The sequence below is a fragment of the Teleopsis dalmanni genome, chromosome 2, assembly GCF_002237135.1.
Source record: "Teleopsis dalmanni isolate 2A chromosome 2, ASM223713v2, whole genome shotgun sequence".
NCBI classification, from domain to species: domain Eukaryota; kingdom Metazoa; phylum Arthropoda; class Insecta; order Diptera; family Diopsidae; genus Teleopsis; species Teleopsis dalmanni.
Genome location: NC_051847.1, coordinates 225697361 through 225717566, shown reverse-complemented (window position 1 = coordinate 225717566; position 20206 = coordinate 225697361). Strand labels below are relative to the sequence as shown.

Genomic DNA, 20206 nt, shown 5'->3' with positions numbered 1-20206 from the left:
CGTTAGCGCAGGCCCAGGCTGACATACTTCTACTTTGTTCTTAAAGATTTACAGTATATAGGCAATGTCGGTTTTAATCTATCAATGTAATGCAAAGGCAATGTAATTTTAATTTAATTGAATATATGACCAACTCAATCAGATCCTATAAATTCATTGTAATACCACTGCTCTACTTGTGACCTTAACTGTACTACATGTGAAAAGACATATTCATATTAGTATTTATTTTAACTATTCCAATATCCTAAAATATTCTTAAATGATACTGTTGATGAAAATGTTTACTTCTTAAACAAGGTTATTGAACCCGTTTCAACTGTATCTAAGTGAACGTTTTGATACTAAAACTTTAGTTTAAGTGCAAAAATTTTGTTTTTGTTAATCAAAGATTGATAAATGCGAAGCAACAAAAGAAGAGAAGATTTAAATCATCCAAAAGGGTACAATAAACCTTCACTAAACTCACTAAATATAGTCTTTTGAAAGTTTCGTACATTTTTTAAATACAATAAATTTTTAAATTTAATTAAAAAAAGAGTAAACAACTAACAATCTGATTTTGTTTATTACTGTTACACAACCGCCTTAAAAGTCATTAAGGAAGAAGGAATAAATACTTCTCAAAAGATTAAAATATAAAAACGTTGTAAGGAATTTCGAAATTCAGTCACTTTTCTCAGACCAAACCAAAACCAGAACGGAACGCCTCATCGACAAAAAAATTAAAGGATGCCTCAAAACTTTCATAGCAACCACAACTGAAAATAACCTGCAGCAAAAGATTGGCAGAACAATGGCAAAAATGAAATGGTCAGCAATTTTTTGGCCAACCCAAAAATTCTTATTGTTGATGACTTCTTATCAAGAAAATCAACAGCAACAAAAAAGCCGCACATTGTAAATGATAATTTATGAGCTCGAAGCAGATCGAAGCAGATTTTAGGCAACAAGCATAAAATTGCACTTTTGTTGCAAATGCAGTTTTAAAAAAGCACAAAAAAAAAGTTGATGTAAATCCAAAGCTCATGACAAATTTTTATACGAGTTCAAACAATTCAAAAGGTGGATCGAGGTGGATCGAGGTTGATCGCGGCTACTGATAAATTTTTATGCCGGAAGAACAATTACAGCATACAATGTTTCATTTTATTCCTTTTAGGGTTATTGGTGCCACACTTTACCTTTATACTTATGTTTTGTTTTGCTAATAGCATCTCTATATTATTAAATTAATTCTTAAATCCACAAAAAACAAGTGCAACAGCTTAATATCAGATATTGGTCAATATTTGCACTTATATATTAAATCCAAGCCATGCCTCCTCAGCAAACTTTAAATTAAATTTCGCAACATCGAAACATGGGAAATGCAATAAATTAGTGCGAAAATTCTAGGAAGTAAGATAAATTACCAATATCTTCTACCAAACATTAGTAAGAGAACTGAAGCTACACTATATTCGTTAGAAAAGCGTGCGGCAATTAGAGCAGCAACAGATCGACTGAAATTCCAGAATGAAACGCACTAGCGTAACTGACATCCTTGCCACATTCGCGATCTCCAGCAGAAAGCATGAAAATGAAACGATAACGAATCTCTCCAAGATTGTGTACCAACATAACACCACAGCACATCGCCATCGCCACTGCGTTCAAATAATATTGGTAGCAATATTTGTATCAACAACATATTTCTCAGGATTACAAATCACGATTGCTGATAATACGTTGCACATGCGCAGTACATAAAGCAGCCACGCTCGTATGTAAAAAAGTAGGCGCATTCGCTGAAATGCATTTGAATTTTAACAACACTCAAACACTGCCGCAACGACGCAAAAGCGGTAATATCATCTTCGCCATCATAACTCAAAACCGATAAAGTCGACGAAATACTTTTGGTAGCGCAGCAACAATTGTAAACGCTAGAATGACGCAGTCTACAGAAGTGCATCTTCTTCTACAGCGGCTGCTGCATGTTGCGTGCCTGTTCTTAGTCGCCGTCCAGTTGCTGCAATTGCGCATGTGCTACTTATTCAGTTGCACGTTATAATTTTGCTGCAATGCTGTTTGTTTTTTGTTTTTTTTTTGTTCTTTTAATTTTTGGAGTCGATTTTCTTTATTAACCATGACCAGTATCCGTTAGCTCGGCTACTTTTTCGTGGACAGCAATAGTCAATAAATTTAAAGAGATTCGCAGGCGACTGCAAAGTCTTTAGCCGCCGTTCCCATGTACTTCATTGCGATCATTGGAACGCAATGACTCACTTCAGTTCGCTTTTAATAATTTATAATTAAATTCAAATTAGACGCGAACGTATTCGTGTTAACATGAAGTGATTGTGCCATTGAACGTGAAGCGGTATGGATTTTTAACGCCCGCATTAATACGAGTTAGCGGTATCTGAGCTCTAATATTAATAATTTTTACTTAAGATAAATGCAATTATGAAATAATTTATTGCAATGCAATACATTAAACTGTATTAACAGCACGTAAGTTCTTAGCTGATTTATCTGTAAAATTATACATTCTGACGGAAGATTAAGAATTATTTTAAAAATTTCTGTGAAATGACTTTTAAATATGCCGACAAAAACTATAAAGTATGATGTATAAGAATAAGTAGTTATGATATGTAGTAACATCATAAGGATATATAAGTGACAAGACGTTTTATGCTTGAAATATATATCTTTCATTTCTCTATTATTCTATATTGTAAATGGTTCCTCAATGAATTGTGGGAATATAAAGGTAAGACTCCAAAATTAATGTCTGTAACTGCATTTTGTCCAAAACAGTTTCAAGGCAACCAGAATGTAGAACAACTAACTTAATTCATACAAATATATTAAAAGTATCTAAGATAATATTGCTTCTAATACGCCACTGAACTACATGGCAGCATTAAGCCAGGTTGGCGAACCTGCCGAATCTCTTGTAAAACATGTCTACCGCTGCTCGAGTAGGAGACACTAGAACCTCCGTTATGCCTATGTCTAGGTCTTCCATAACTAGACTTTAGTTTTTAAGCACTTCATCATTTAATTCACTGTGTGTAATTGCCAACATTCATATTACCCAGATATTTGTATTTATTAAAGCGTCCACTGATTCGAAAACGGCTTTCTTAATTAATTGAGGATGATTTGATACTTTTTCCAATTCAACTACCTACCTTATACCAGAAATGTGTTTAACAAAACAAGAGTTATAATCTATGTATATATGTATTATACAGAGCGAAAATAAATTTTAGAGTAAAAATGACAACTGTACGTCTGTCCATAGTAGTGCTGTTCGTATTCGAATTTACGAAGTATTCGAAGAATCCGAATATTCGAAATGCTTTCATCCCTCAAATAATTTGTGTGATACAGTCTTTGAAGTCTTCGAAGTTTTTCACTGCACTTGAACTTCGAAGACTTCGAGAAAAAAAATTTACAAAAAATTCGAATTTATTTCCAACTTCGAAGACTTCGTTGAAATACGAATATTCGAATAATCTAAAAACTTCGACTTTTAAAAAAATTCGAATAATATGAACAGCACTAGTCCATAGTACAAATTATCGTTTTATTAGCCAAAATTATCAATGTTATTTTTCAATATAAACAAAAAATCATACTACAGTCCAACTTTTGGTTGTCAATATAGCTACAAGTGAAAAACTAAAGACAATATATTATAGAAAAAGATATCAGCATTAAATTAACTCTGTTCGTAACATGATTGAACTTATAAGAACAGATTTCTGTTTAAATTCGGATTATGTTCTTTTCCAAAAGTATTATATTCTTCTTTACTGTTTATATTTTATAAATTAAATGAAATTAAAAATAACTATAGTCTTTATGTGAAATAATAATGGAACACAATATCTTTTTATACAAATTTTATTAGCTCCATAAAAGTTAATACTTAATTTAGGAAAATCTTTAATCATTGCTTTGTGCAAGAACTTCAAATTAAGTAACTTAATGCGAGATCATAAAATCTCAGTATAGAATTTCTAAATAAGAAATCGTAAAAATAAATAAGCTGTACTTTAAAATAATAGCAATTAAATAAATTCAAGAATTCAAACAAATTCAGTTCATTCCTCGAAAAGAGAGCCCAAAATTGTCAGCAGTTGTGCCACAAACCAAACCAAGTGATGCTTCATTAAGTATGCAACACCAACGCGATTAGATCGCTTATTTAACACAAGGACCACACACATATCGACATATCATTTAAGCAATGCCACAAAATCGTCCAATAGCAATAGTTGCTACAACAAGTCAACTGAGAACTGAGTTAGAGACAGTGATGCTATCTGCCGATTGGCAAAATATTAAAGCCTCTTAAAACTGTTGCAATAAAATTCCATTGCCAGAAATAATTTAAGCCGCAATAAACGTTACCATTTTTGTTTTAATTGACGTAAATAAATGCTGTTGACAACAAAAACACAACTGACACAACTGCTACAACTGCTGCAACAGCAGCAATAAAAGTTGATCCAATTGTGGCAACATTACCAAGAGCAAACTTAACCAATTTCGTATTGAACGTCCCTGTTTGTGCTGCCGTGTTGCGCTAGGCATTGCACCAATGTTGCCACATGTTTAGTGTTGCCTGTTTAGGCTAATACGAGTACGTTTGCAACAAGTTCTCGTTGGAAATGTTCCACCAATGTGTAATAAACATTTTTGTAATTGTGTGACATTTTTAGGTTATGTTGCTACAACATTTGCGATTTGCAGATAAACAATTTTGCAATTCGATATCTGCAGCACCAACAATAACAACAACAACAAATATTTTAACCATTTTAAATTATCATTACAGATCAGCAAACTATTATCGCAATACGAATACTTGTGAACTCTCCGAAATGGATCGCATCACTTTGGCCGGTACGAGTGCATTCCAACCGCGGGATGATATCGATTATTTGGAAAATAATTGCGCCGAAGAGCCAAATAAATTGTGCGAATTCAAACGTTTGTCCGGTCGAATTTTGAAGACCGTTGACTCTGTTTATCAGGACGTGGGTAGTATAGAAGAGTGTCGTGATTTATGTTTAAATTCTCCTTACAGGTAAGTGAGAAAAGAATATAGAATTAATAACTAGTATTATAAGATCGGTATTAAGTTTCTTACATATCAATAAATATAAGTGTTAAATACACGAATAGAAATTCTTGCTACTATTATAAGTAATAAGATTAAACCTCAGCTTATTTTAAAAATATATTCGCTAGCATTTAGTACAAAACTCAAGTCTCTAATTATATTTCACAATAGATGTCACTCATATGACTATGGTGATACTGGTGATATGGTCTGCCGTCTATCTCATCATAGCCGAGCAACATTAGCCGATGTAGAGGACCCTTACTTAGAAGTACCGGAAGCATCTACATATGAACTCTCTTCTTGTTACAATGTCACAATAGAGTGCGGTGCAGGTGATATGATCGCACGTATCAGAACTTCTAAACTATTCGACGGCAAAGTGTATGCGAAGGGTTCACCAAAATCTTGCGCGGTGGATGTCAAGACAGCACTTGACTTTGAATTGCGCATGGGCTACCAAGATTTAGAGTGTAATGTACGTCAAAGCGGTTCAGGGCGCTATGTTAACGATGTTGTCATACAACATCATGACACAATTGTGACATCATCAGATTTGGGATTAGCAGTTACTTGTCAATATGATTTAACTAACAAATCTGTCACGAATGACGTTGACTTAGATGTTAAGGGTGATATAGAACCAGCACTATCAGAAGAAGTAATAGTCGATTCACCTAATGTCATCATGAAAATAACATCACGCGATGGTTCAGATGTTATGCGTTCAGCTGAAGTTGGCGATCCATTAGCACTTAAATTTGAAATACTTGACGAGCAAAGTCCTTATGAAATATTCGTACGCGAACTTGTGGCTATGGATGGTGGTGATAATGCTGAAATAACGCTTATTGACTCAAGGGGTTGCCCAACAGATCACTTCATCATGGGACCAATTAACAAGAGTTCATTATCTGGTAAGGTGCTGTTGTCACACTTTGATGCCTTCAAATTTCCATCGTCTGAAGTTGTGCAATTCCGCGCTTTGGTCACACCATGCATGCCAACATGTGAGCCCGTACAATGCGACCAAGATGATTTCAGTGCTGAACTCAAATCGCTGACTTCGTACGGACGCAGAAGAAGGCGTTCATTAAACGCAACAGGTGAGTGAAGGTGGCACAAATAAGAGTTAAAGAAATACAAAAACAAAAGATTTAAGTTTGAGATTTGATATTTGATGCCATGTCGATACACTGTCATTATCACGATTTACTCGCTTCCTTGAAGTTATGTGTTCATACTATTTTGTTTTTTTATTTTTGTAAATTGCTTGCAATAGCCGCGGGCAAAGTTTCTGTACTTAAATTTTCGTAATGATGACGTTTTATTTTATGTCTTCATCATTTAAAGTAACTTTCGTCACTATCGCCTACACGATTTTCAATAAAACTAAATTTTATTTTATTTTATTTCTTCCTCTTTTCCTATTTTTTTTTTCTAATCGAATAGAAACATTTATTGGCAACACTCGACAACGATCTCGTCGTGAGACAACAAAAAAACCCAGCCAGGACGATATGCTTTTAGTGCAATCAATTCAGATCACTGACAAATTTGGATTCGATAAGCAACAGCAAACCAAAACATCCGCATACGATACCAGCGGAGAGACCGTTTTCATCTCTAATGACGCTACACAAGGGTTCTGCGTTAATGCAATTGGTAAGCACAAGTGGCGTAAAATGCGGGGGAGTAAGAAGTGCTAGGCAGCTCACAGATATCGATAGTGTTAAGGTCGTTAAAGAACAAAATAGAAAACAAATTTAAAAAAAATTGGAAAAAATTATTTATTGCTGGTAAAAGCAGAGGTATTGCCCAGTGCAGTCTTCTGAGCTAAAAATGATTTTTTTTAAAGAAGTTAAACACTTTTATTGGATCAAAGATATTTTATAGAAACAAACATTTGCAACTACTAATTTATGATGTGATCTGAAGACAATATATGGTGACAAGAATAATATACTACTATAGTGCGATAAAAGATAGATAACTTTTTAATTATGATATTTATTGGCCATGAATTTCTTGCCTTAACATTTAATAAATATAAAAATCACAGAGCCTATACTTCACAATAATATTGTGATATTAGAATATTAAAAACAGGTGCTGGCAAATACAAGTACTTCATATACTTCATACATATGAAGTATATACATATGAATGTGCAAGTACCTAGTACTTAAGAATAATCTTAGAGGAAAAACATTAGAAAAAACAGAAGGTGAAAACCCTAATTAAATGGTTTAAATCTATATAATTTAATTCAAGTCATAGATTGATAAGAGAATGTAATTATACGAATTTTTTAACAAATCTACAAATTTTAAAATTCTTTTCAAAAATTTTAATTTTCAAGATTTTTATTTAAATTACTTAGCACAGATTCAATCTAGTCAATATTGTTGATAGTTTTTATCTTTAAAATCCTTATTCTTTTTGTTAATTTCAAAATTTTTTAATATTTCTTACAACAGGACTCATTGTTGCAACAACTGTATTCCTCCTTGCCCAATTATCAGTAATAGCAATATGGACATATATCTACCAGAGACGCCGAAAACAACAAGCGTACACAAGTGATGGCATTGGTACAACATCTGCCTATGGTGGACACACCAGCTCTACAGGATCGACTATTCTACCAACTGCGCGAACAGAATCTCTTTGCAAATTATACGAAAGTGGCATTGCTGGACGACACGGACTACAATTTTAAGAACTACGACTAATGAGATTGGAAAAAAACGTATATATACCACCTTTTTTTAAAAGAAGAACAAATAAGTAATTACTTAAGATGCTTGAGGAGAGACAGGAGCATCATTATTTAAGAAAAAGTTGCAATATGAAAACATTAGAAGACGCCATTAAAAATGTCAAAAGTATTTATGGTGCCGAATAGTTTAATACTTGCGGGAAGCAATATAAATATTAAATATTATTTAAAAAACAATTATCGATTATAATTAACTATGCAGTTGTAGTCTTAACTTAGTTATAAGTGAGAAAATCATACTTTAAGCAAATTAAATCACATAGCAAATCTTTCGAGAGCATAATTTTGGAAAAAAGGACGACTGATATATTTGGAGAACAATATCCAGCAATTTTGGATTGTTTTATATACTGCATTTTATAATATATATATATATAACATAAACGATACTAATCGAAGTGAGATATATTTAATTTTTATTTATAAAAACGACTGCTTAAAAGTTAAAGTATTTTAAGCATTTAACTTAGTTTTTATTTTAAGTTTTTTACTATGAAACAGAACTGCATTTATAAATTAATTACGATTCATTCATGTAAAAACATAGTACTTTTTTTATTGACAAACATTTAATACAACAATACAGATTTGCAAAATAATTAAGAAACAAGAATTGAAAATATTTTAAGCAACAATAAAAAAAACACAACAATTAACTATAATATTACGTTAACAAATAAATGCAATAACATAAAATTTTAATAAATTAAAATATATAATATAACGCTAATATTTATTTTTATTTCATAAGTTAATTAATTGCAATATAATTAAAAAATTATATTTTTATAATGTATTTATTTAATAAAATTAAATAGACATAATAATACTAAATAATTAAGAATAATTTTAAAAATGTCACTTGTCCTTTTTTCTAAACAATTTCATTTCGCAATAAAATTTACCAATAATAACCAGCAATATATATATATATATTATTTTAGAAAATATTTAATAAAAATTTTGTGAGTTTCTTATTAAATTTAAATAAATTGTATTAGTAATAAAACAAAAGTGGTTTATATTACGTATATAAGAGAACAAACAATCGTGATATGATATACATCTATACACATAACATATACCATATAGTTAAAAAAGCAGGTAGACCCTACCATTCCAAACCACTTGTTATTTTAAACGACCAAGCCCCACTCATTCCTCTCAACAAAGTTCCGATAATGACAACAACACAGTATATGTCGACTTAAATAGCAAACAACCAGGACATACATGAGAGACTACTAGGGATAAGATCCATATAGACTAAAATTTATTCATATATAATCTTTTAGGTAAATACTCATAATACATTTATGAGTTGAAATAGCAAATGAATAATAAATTCTTACTAATAAATGACTTCCAATAAATCAAAAAAAAAAAAAAAGCAATGGAAAATATCTGGGCTACTGAATCCAAAAGATTATGCCTCTAGAATTCGCTGCAATACCGAACTTAAGCAATTGTCCAACCACGAGACTCTCATCCGTTGTACTAAAGCACAATATATAAAATGGCTTGACCACGATATCATCCAAACGATCACTAAAGGGTGTTCTTAGAGGAAAAGAAGAGAGGTTTTGGGTTACAAGAAAGACTTTAAAATTGATAGCTAGTTGCTGTAGAAAGGAACCTAAAAATTATATCAATACGAAATTGCGAGGCCGTAAACTTGTATTAAATATTCGAGAAACATTGAGAACGAAGTTCTAAGTAACAATTAGTTATAGTAGCTTAGAATAATGCTAATGAATAATGATGAGCGAAACTTTCATTAATAAAAACTTAAATACCATTACTTCTAACTAACTTGCTTTTCGTCCAACGTAGTTAAAATAATTTTCAAGCTCCAAAGTTGAACCGTCAGGTGTTCTTCGACAAGATTCATCTGAATATTCTGAATATACTTATACGATAAAAATTCAAAGGTATGTTACAATCTTTTTCTAGATTGTAATCTAAACAATGAGAATCCAGTTCTTATCTGAAAAATATATTTTATATATCACACCATTATTATGTAAAGGTTCGTGTACAGAAATTGACCAGCTTTAACAAATATTGTTTTACTACTGACATTGTCATTACTGCTTAATTATTTTATTTCATTCGCTTGCTTTCTTATGTTTAGGTTTTCCTGAGTTAATGAAACTGGGCACCTTTACTCTTTCTTAGCTGGGAGGTTTCTACAGAGTCCATTCCTTCTCTTTGACTAATTTATGTATTCCTCACAAGTTTTGCTGATTATTCGATGACTGATCTAAGATCTGCGTACCACTTGTTTCATTACATAGCTCATATTTGAAGATTGGTTGAATAAAAGATTTTAAAAAAATTAGAAACAGTGTAAATGGCTAAAAACTAACAGAAATGCAACAACACTGTTGCAACCATTTAAGTGGACTGTCCGAAATAGTAAATCATAGTGAATGATTGAAACTCAATATTTTGTAGGCAAATTATTGATTTGAATCTTCACTACAAAAATATACATTTAAAAAATAGATCCACTTAGTAACGGGATCCAATTCAATTAGTTGTTGATGACAATTTTTTTTGTTGTTTTGTTTTTCCAGATAACTGTGTATACATTATTATGGTTGAGAAATTCTAGTTCTTTATTTTTAGTAACAAAAATAATCATCGTAATAAGTATCATATTATTATGTCAAAATACAAATTATTACAATAATTTGAGTTCATTTGTATACTGGCATACATTTTTCCTAAATACTTAATTAAACCGATAAGCACTTATTGTACAACAATAAACTCATCATCCATTTCATCGCTTTCACTACTCGGAGTATTAGTTGTGATGTTTTTGTTATTGGTAAAATTGACATTGTTGTTGTTATCATTATCAACACTTACCCTTAAACGACTATCAGCTACTGTCCATACACGTGCACCATAGTCATTAGATGTGCCCAATATATATGAGCCTGTTGAATCAAAATCTACGGAGTTTATGCCAGCACTGCTGCCGCCAAGCACTGCTCGTGGCTCTGAAGAACCTATACGATATAAATAGTTTCGTTAACATATAAATAAATAATATGCCATTAAAATCATTTGTACTACCTTTCCCCACATCCCAAAATTTTACTTTACGATCAGCACCACCAGTAGCTACCATACGTTCAATAGGACTCCAGCGTACGGCGTGCGATTCTGTTTCATGTGCTTCAAATTTCATGAAAATTGTTGTTGGATTGCAGTCCTTCCCATAGCATTCGGGTCGTTTCGTGCTTGCCCCAAACATTTCATCACCAAATAGAAAATCTCCCCCTCCGGCAATCGCACCGTTATTTATGCCCAACGCTATGTTTATGTCTTCCTCAGCTATCTGCGAGGGACTAATAGAATTTCGATGTGAGAATTGCAGATGAGTTTCGCGTGCGGCGTCTTCCAGATCGCGCTTTACTTTATCCGAACGTTTTCTGAAAATTGACGGCAGTCTACTTCTAGATATTTAAAATTGGGTTTCACAATTTTTTTTTTAATTTCATTTTGTTCAAAATATAAAAAAAAGAGAAAAAAAATTGTTTTGGTGGTTTGCTTAACATTTTGTGGTATTTATTGGTAAATTGGTAAAAACAAATTTTTTAGAGCCATTAGCTGTGTGTGGTGAGTTTTTATGTTCGGCATACGCAGTTTAATATTTTAAATAGATCTGAATATTTTTTTAAAGGTTTAGTACGGTGAATTCAATTTATAAAAAAAAATGCAACGCAAGGCCGAATCTTAAGTAATGCAAATGTTAACATGAAATTTAATTGTGGATGCGACAAACAATATTCAATAATATTTTGAAATTAATTAAAAACAATTAAAATTATCAAAGCATTTTCAAAAATTTCTCTACAATTCATGCAGCAGCCGTAAGTTTTCAATCGTCTTCAATCAAGGCAGGCGTGTGAGAGTAAGAGAAGATTCATTTTTAATCTGCATTTTCAGAGACTATACATATGGTATACGTATATGCAGTCAGCGTAATTAATCATAGAATTTAACATTTTAAATTTTAATTTTAAAAAAATCGAAATGAAAAAAATTACTTGAAACCCAATCACTAAAAGCTTAATTATAATTTTTATGTAATGTTTTATAAATGTTTTATTGATGCTTTAAATAAAAGCAGAAAGCTATGATAAGAACGTGGCAATGAGGTATGGAATATTAGCGCAGTATTGAGATAGAAACATGGAGTCATATAATAGAAAGTCAAGGGGAATGAAGTATAGTTAAAGTGGAAAAAAATAGGAAGAAAGTGTAAAGATTAGAACTATAACTAATACAAAAACCTTATAATAATCTAGAAGCTTCTAGAATTCTGCAAAAAATAAGGTAAAAGAAGAAAAAGTTTAAGGTAGAAATGTACTTTCATTTAAAAAGAAAAATTTTAAAAGATTGAAGAAATAGATTGCATTGCCACTATAAAGTAGATAGTAGATTCGCGTTCCAACCAGCGAATATATTTTGTTCTTAAGCGATCCAAGTATTAAATTCTTAAGACCGTTAATATTTAAGTATGGGTCAAGTTTAAATTGCCTTTACTAAGCTTAGATTAGATTAGCTTAGATTAATAACTACATTTATGATATATGTTTAATACTATATAGTATATTATATACTGATATACGGCACATTTATATTTATTTATATTTATATATAAAGTATAACATATATGTATACAATGAAACAAATACTTTATCTTTATACTATATATGCACATATATTCAACAATGTATAAATATATAATAAAAATAGATAAATAAAAAGTAGTTAATAGAGAGTAAAAGTGCTTAGGTGCACTGACTCAACTAGCCTTAACATAATATACATATATGCCTTGTTTAATATATATGCAATTAAATATTGCATATATTGTTTATTATTTATAAAAAGTGTTTATATCATCATTCATATATTTTCTATATACTTATACAAAAATTTTTAAAATATTCATATATATATCAAAACAAACATAAATAGTTTACATATACAAGAAATTAAGGAAAGGGAAAGTTGTTCGATATTAAGAGCTCATGATATAAATACTATAGTATTTTAAAATAGAATATTGTGAATTCAGTTATATTCGTGAAATAGACTTTAACTTCAAGTTAATTATAAGTTTTTAAATAAAACGTTACTTATACATTATATATATATGGTATATATTTATCATCTAAGATATTTTAAAAAATATCTACGTATATAAAGTAACTTTCATTAAATTAATGGTTTAATTTGTTATTACCTTATACTATAAGTATTTGTGTAGGATAGATCATGTTCAAGAGGTTGGATTAATGAAAACTCAGAAAATATTAGATTTTCTAATAGATTTGCTAGTCTAAAGTTATATTTACGAAATTAACATATATTATATATAACACAATTTAAGATAAATTCAAAATTATATATATTTATAACACAACTAAAGGAATTATAAATTAATACTAAATAAAAATAGATTTTTACACATTACAGATATAAGGCTAGATTGAAACCAAACGTGCATTTTATAATAAAATATAGTTTGTGTAAGGAAGCATAAATTTAACAGAAAGACATAAACATAAACCGAGGTATATATATTAAAATATATTTTATAAAACAACAGAATGGAACAAGATGAAGCAGATTACGGATCTAGGACAATAAGGTAGAGATTGCAAGTGCATTACAGGACAATATGTACCTAGTTTAAAAAGTACAAGCTCAACAATCAGGTGTAGACAAAAACTAAGACATATACAAAAATAAAAATTATTTAAGTACATAATACAGGATGTGACAATATGTGTTGAAAATTGACTGCATTAATCGATTTATTTATATAGTTTTCGGTAGAGAAGCTATCACTTTTAATAGTTTATCTTATACCAACTATAGTAAAGGAAATATATATTACTATATATATATTGCTATATATATTATATTATTTACAACAATTGAATTAATGTAGGGGCTGTTATGTTACTCAATCCGAATTCATTTTACAAATTAATGTTAATGTTTGTGAAGGATAATTACAGTGGTTTGTGTTATTTTAATGCCCATAAACCAATTCAAGCACACAAGTTATTATAAAAAAATATTAATTATTAAAATATTTACAAATAAACAAATAAAAGAATAAAAGAATAAATTTTTGACAAAAATTAAGGAAAAAACATAACTTTGGTGTCTTACCTAAGGAAGCTCTCGTTCTCTTCGTTCAATTTATCTGCATCCTTGGATTTATACCGCATCAAACGTTCCAATAAGCAATGATTTTCATCCTGTAATCACAACAAAAAAAAAACACGAATCAAAAATCACTATGCCAATCTTATCGCTTTTTATTAATAACTTTTTGGAAAATTTTTGCACCGCGCAACATGTCAGGCTATTCCGGTGGTAACTGGTGAAAGAAGACCTGTTGTTTTCCGTTTTTCTGATAAACTCACTCGTTCGACTACGCATCAACGAAATGATTTTCTTTCTCAATATTCAAACATTTTCAGTTAATCGCTTGTTGGCTTGTATTTATGCACGTTCAACAAGAGACTTTCATACATACATACATAGTCCAGAAAGAAGAAACATTGACGAATTTACGAATTTACGAATTTCTTTCTACAAACTGATACACTGATTTACACTGACAACCACCAAATTAATTAAAGCAATTAAAGAATTTATTCTAAAGTCTCAGCCAAATAGCTTGAGTTCTATCCTTGAGTTCTATCCTTACACTACATTATACTTATATAACATTGCCTCTACCCCTACATCATTAAACACCTTTAATAATATTAGTTCCTCTATATATAAACAATTTAACCATGTCTTTAAATTATCTGAGCTTATTTATTTTTGTATATTATATTTATATTATAGAGTAATATTAGCTTAAATGCTACAAAATCCGCTCCTGTCTTCCATTAAAGAAATTAAAAGTCAACATTTACAGAACATGTTCGGGATACATTTTATTGAAATGGATGAATAAAAAAGTATTTATGAAACACAACAAGTGCGAGAGTAAGAGGAAGAATCATAGACATACTTTGCAAAATATAATTCATATTTTTATTATTAATTGACGGCCGCAAATTCAAGGATAAGCATTGTAGAAGAAACATATGGATGTTATTATAAAACTGGAGCAAATATAAGTGCTTCAAGGATCACCTATTGTATGAAGACAATACATAACAGGCATTGTAGAACTAAACAATTAATCATTTGCAAATATCTTATGCTACCTTTAACTGCAATGAACGAAAAAGTATAAATTAAGATTTAATTAAGTCTTAACAGAAGGATGTTAATGGTATGATAAATATGATATTAATGATAATTTTCTACTTCAATTTATCAATTGGAATGAATGCTAGAGTTATTTTTAGGAAAACAAAGGCAATCACATACAATGCAATAACCTAATCTAGGTCCCCGATCATAGGAATGCTTTCAATTTCAAAGCAGATAAGCTAGCCAAGCGGGGAGCTGCAGGAAACCACTTCGAGCACGTAAACAATCTGAATATATTGTTGACGTCCTGTAAACCGTTGCTGAGTTCTTTCTGTGCTGAACTTTTTAATAAAAGATGAAAAGACTCACCGATATCTAGGCATAAGTATGCAAGTTGACCACGTCCATTAAAAGGAAATCCAATGCTTTTATTGAAGTGCCCCGTAGAGTTACTAGTCTTTCAGTTTACTCGCAGATCATAACATTGCTAGAAGATTGAATCCATTTTAATTATTCCTGTTGCAGTTGTGGAGAGGGCGAGGAAAGTGCCTCTCATCTGCTTTGTTCTTGCCCAGCACATGCACGGTACGGTCTTATATTATAGGGGCTCTAAAACTGATCTCCCAGTCTCCAACTACCAGATCTCCCACTAAATAGCATTCAGTTTGTCAAGGGTTCAAAGTAGTTTTTAAATCTTTGAGTTTTCTCTTATAACGTAACACAATGGATCAATAGATCTAAATGATCGCTAGTACAACTTAACCTAATGCCAAATATCCTTCGTCATATAATTCAACATTTAGTACTTTATTTCTGATGTTTTACTCATATTCAATATTCTTTCTTTTTCGTCCGCGCAACCTAACAGTAGTTTTGTTATTAACCTAATCGAGTCATTTAACTACAGAAGTAATGGAACAGGAGGTTAAAGCCATAGGAAGAAATACGTAAATTGATATTTTTACTGCCTAATACGTTCAGAGGAATTGCATATAATATCGAATATGTAAAATTATCCATAGCAAGCAATAATTCAACAGAAATTATTAACTTGAATTTAGTACGACGAATCTTAAGGAATTTTAGAGATTCTAATATAATTTTTAATTATATGATCAATAACAATCCTAAAACATTTGCATTAATTATCTCCCACACAATTCTGAATCAATATTTTTTTCTTTGATACGTCATTGATTTTTATTTATTTCTTGTGTTTATACTAAGAAACAAAGACGCCGAACACAATATTTTCTAGATTAAAAGTGCTAAATAATAACAATGTGTTTACTCCATTTATCAAATAATATAATCGAGTATCTCAGATACTCGAGTATTCTGGTACATATATTCATATTCATATTTCGTTCTGCACATCAATCACATTAACTACATTTGAACTAATGTACATACATATATAGTATTATGGAAATGTGCTTCACTACCCATCCGGACGCCTAGAGGCTACACCGGCATTTAGCAATAAAATGTTTACATTACCAAAATTAAGTTATCAGCAAACAAATCACTTTTGGTGTAAATAAAAAAAGGAAAAGCGACTTCATCCTCAGGCAAAACTCAAGCAGTTTAGTGCGAACGTGCCTCTAGAAAACCGAAGAGTCAGAAGATGCTGCGGGCCTTATTTTGGCCTCTTGCCACAGAGCTGAATAGACTCGATAAAAATACTTTTCGATTCTTCTACAAATGCTCGATTTCTCGATTTCATTTGTTAATAATAGCAAATTTTTTAGCTTTTAGTTTTGTTTTTGATTTTGATTTTGATCTAGTCAGAAATCTGTTTATATTTGCAAAATTTAATTGCTTTCGAAATGAGTTTAGTTAAAAGGTAATTTATTCAGTATTCAGTATCGAACGCAATATAATTTCAAAGTGAGATGAGATCGTAAAAATGTTTAATGAGTTCTCACTCCAAATATTTACTTTTAGAGCAAACAAATTGACGTTCCAGTATCTGTCATTGAAATGTGAAAATTACTAGCAAAATCTTTGATAAACAAGTTTTTGTTACTAAGCAAAACATCTGCTCGAAATGTTTTTTATATTTTAAAAATAAAAAAAAATACAGATAAATGACCCATTTTTATGTCTAAATATAATCATTAATACTTCTATAAATTTATTTTTAAATAACATAAATATGCCTATTCATTACTCACATCAACACAATTAATTGCATTCTAATATCGAATAAATTTGTTTATCATAATCATCATCATTATTATTATTATCATTAGCATCACATATTATCATTCCAATATTATTATTGAATTTACATGGCAAAACAATATAATTAACATTACTGATATAAAAAAATAAAATAAATGAAATTCCATATAAAAATGTTAGCAAACAATTTGGAAGTAGTTGTAAAAATATTCACATTACGACTCAGAAGATTGATTACGATTTATATCTGGAATATTTGCATATCAGTTTATTATTAAAAGTTGTAAATTACAGAAATCCCCCTGACATATACGAAAAGCTTTATCAATTCATTTTATTATTTTTTTGTTTATATATTTTTTTATTGATATAACAATAAAAAGTCGTGAGTTATCTTATCAGGCGGAATATACATTGTTATGCTGACAGAGCAAGCGCCCAGCAAATCGGCAAATATGATTTTTTACAAAATAAAATTGATGAACTTCAACTGTCAATACTTATGCCTAAAATAATTAATTAAGAACAAAATTGGACACTTCAGACTCAGATTCAGATTCAGATTAATAAAACATTAAACACAACAAAATCAAAATTTTTATATATGACACATTTGGATCCACACCCAAATTATATGGATAATAAATGAATTTCTATTATGTGTAAACAAATAATAAACATTCCTAATTTATGGTTAGAGGGATGGTTTCGATAAGAAAGAAGTGAATAAGAAGTGAATACACAAATCACATTCAATTTGTACGCTGTCATGTCGTAATGCAATGCAAGTTGTCTCACCGTCTCTACATAGTACGGTAAATAATTAGCTAGTATTCTCAGGCAAATTAACTAATAATACCGAGGCGAGCCGCATCATGTTTGTGGAAGTGGACAGTTGAGCCATCGTTGAGCCGAAGCCGAAACCGTAGGCAACAGCTTGTTAATTAGTAATATCTACTTGATGCTACTGTTCCAAAAAAGATAATTTTAAGAAAGAACCTACTTATTCTTCTCGTGTTATACAAATATATATCCCAGCAACGTTGCAGTTATTAGAGCCCTTCATCTGCGATGCATACGTCGAAGCATTTTTTCGTACCATGAACATATAAACAAATACAGAAATAACATATATCTCCGTGATATTAAGTATCAGAAAAGTCTTCCTCTTCTTCACACCGAGGCAGTATTTTTTCTAAGATCATAATTTATTTACGACAAAGTTCTTCATAAGCTTTCACTTGATATCCTGAAGATGAAAAAAGTGTCTCTCTTACATTAAAACTATTCTGACCCATTTAATGTCTGTATATTGCCAAATAGTTTCTAGTCACGCATATATACATTTGTCTCAAATGTATGCCCCAACTTTCATTATATGACATCAATTAATTGTGTTAATGTGCAAAGAAACACACAAGTTAGAGAGAACACTGATCTATAGTTTCACTTTGCTGAGGTGGCCAACTGAATCCAGATAGGTTAAAGCCTCCAACCTATCCGTTTCTTGATGTTGATTACAAGAACAGCATTACAATTAATAGCATAAATATTAAATGCTTAAGACTCTAACTATCACATTTTGTTATTGTTTCCATCAATCCCGCATAAATATGTACATATGTAAACTGAAAGCACAATTAGAGTTGTGCCGATACAAATACTGTAAGACACATTTAATGAAAATGAGTGAAAATATATTTTCATATAACTTTTGTATGACGTCATGATTTTTTTCTTGAATACAGGGTAGGACAAAAGGCACTTAGTCAGTTTACTATTCTACCGGATCTAAAAGATAAATTTGTACTTCAAACAGATGAGCTGTGCATTTCTTACTTTTCTTAATGAATATCATTCAGGCTTAAAATATTATAATTCAATAATTCGAATCTATTTGTTTCAAATACTGAGGAAAACCAGACAAACTGCTCTATGTTGTCCACATTTTTGAGATTATTGTAGCCATGTATTGTCCACCTGTGTAGCTGTGTAGTGACCTACGATGATGCATGAGAAATTTTACCACTTTATAGTAAGATTATTTTACAAAGCCAAACGTTACATTTAAATTTTCTTTTTCGGACCATCTTCCACGAAATTGTATAGAGCTTACTACGAGAATAGATCTTATATCAATAAGTGCCCCATCAGAGCCTTCGTTAGACAAATTATCAGCTACTTTCTCTAACATTATAGTAGTCTGATATTTATATAAGATATGTTATAGTTTGTTACATTTTATATGGGCGCGCTGCGCTGTTTAACTTCATCTTACATTCTTTGAACATATTTAAGGAACTTGAGGGGTTAGGAAAAGCTTTAAGTGCAGATTGGGTATTACTGCAGAACTCTATATACTTTCTAAGCCAACCAGCAATTCAAATTCAGTATGGTATAAACTTCTGCCGGATGTCATGAAACTCAGTCATGCATGATCAATTGGTATATAATAAGATTATAAATAGAAGTTAATATTGTTTATATTAAAACTGCAGTCTTAACAAACATAAAAATAATAGCAACACGTTAAAAAAATTGTATAAGGACTACAGTGATAAGCGTAAGCAGTTTAAAATAACTTGTAGATAAAAGTTCAAAACTACGAAACCAAGCTTTGGCCCAACAAGGTTTCTGACATTAATAAAGAAACAACCTGTTAATGGGATTTTACAATAAATCTGTTAAAAACTACTTAATCCTATGTATCAAAAATCAAAATATGAAAAAAAACTCCATTTTTTCTTGACAATTTGAAAGAAAAAATATTAAAAACATGAACAAATAATTTTTCAAAGTTTTGAGAAAGTATGAACATAAAGAAATACCTAATGAGTTTATAAAAATATCATATA

At 30.5% G+C, this 20206-nt stretch overlaps 2 protein-coding genes across 2 annotated transcripts in view; one reads left to right on the top strand and one right to left on the bottom strand.

Annotated features, from left to right (window-relative positions):
• LOC119679928 overlaps positions 1-8265 on the top strand; it is a 91382-nt gene extending 83117 nt beyond the window's left edge. The window contains exons 6-9 of the mRNA XM_038092521.1: positions 4841-5092; positions 5300-6234; positions 6581-6793; positions 7609-8265. Of these exons, the coding sequence (XP_037948449.1) occupies positions 4841-5092; positions 5300-6234; positions 6581-6793; positions 7609-7850 (1642 nt within the window). The 3' untranslated portion in view covers positions 7851-8265. The remainder of the gene's footprint in view (positions 1-4840; positions 5093-5299; positions 6235-6580; positions 6794-7608) is intronic.
• The window catches only part of LOC119679929 (autophagy-related protein 16), a gene marked incomplete in the record, with an annotated part of 196052 nt that overhangs the window by 94744 nt on the left and 81102 nt on the right, over positions 1-20206 (bottom strand). The window contains 3 exon segments of the mRNA XM_038092522.1: positions 10788-10930; positions 10998-11380; positions 14118-14206. Coding sequence (XP_037948450.1) covers positions 10788-10930; positions 10998-11380; positions 14118-14206 — 615 coding nt within the window.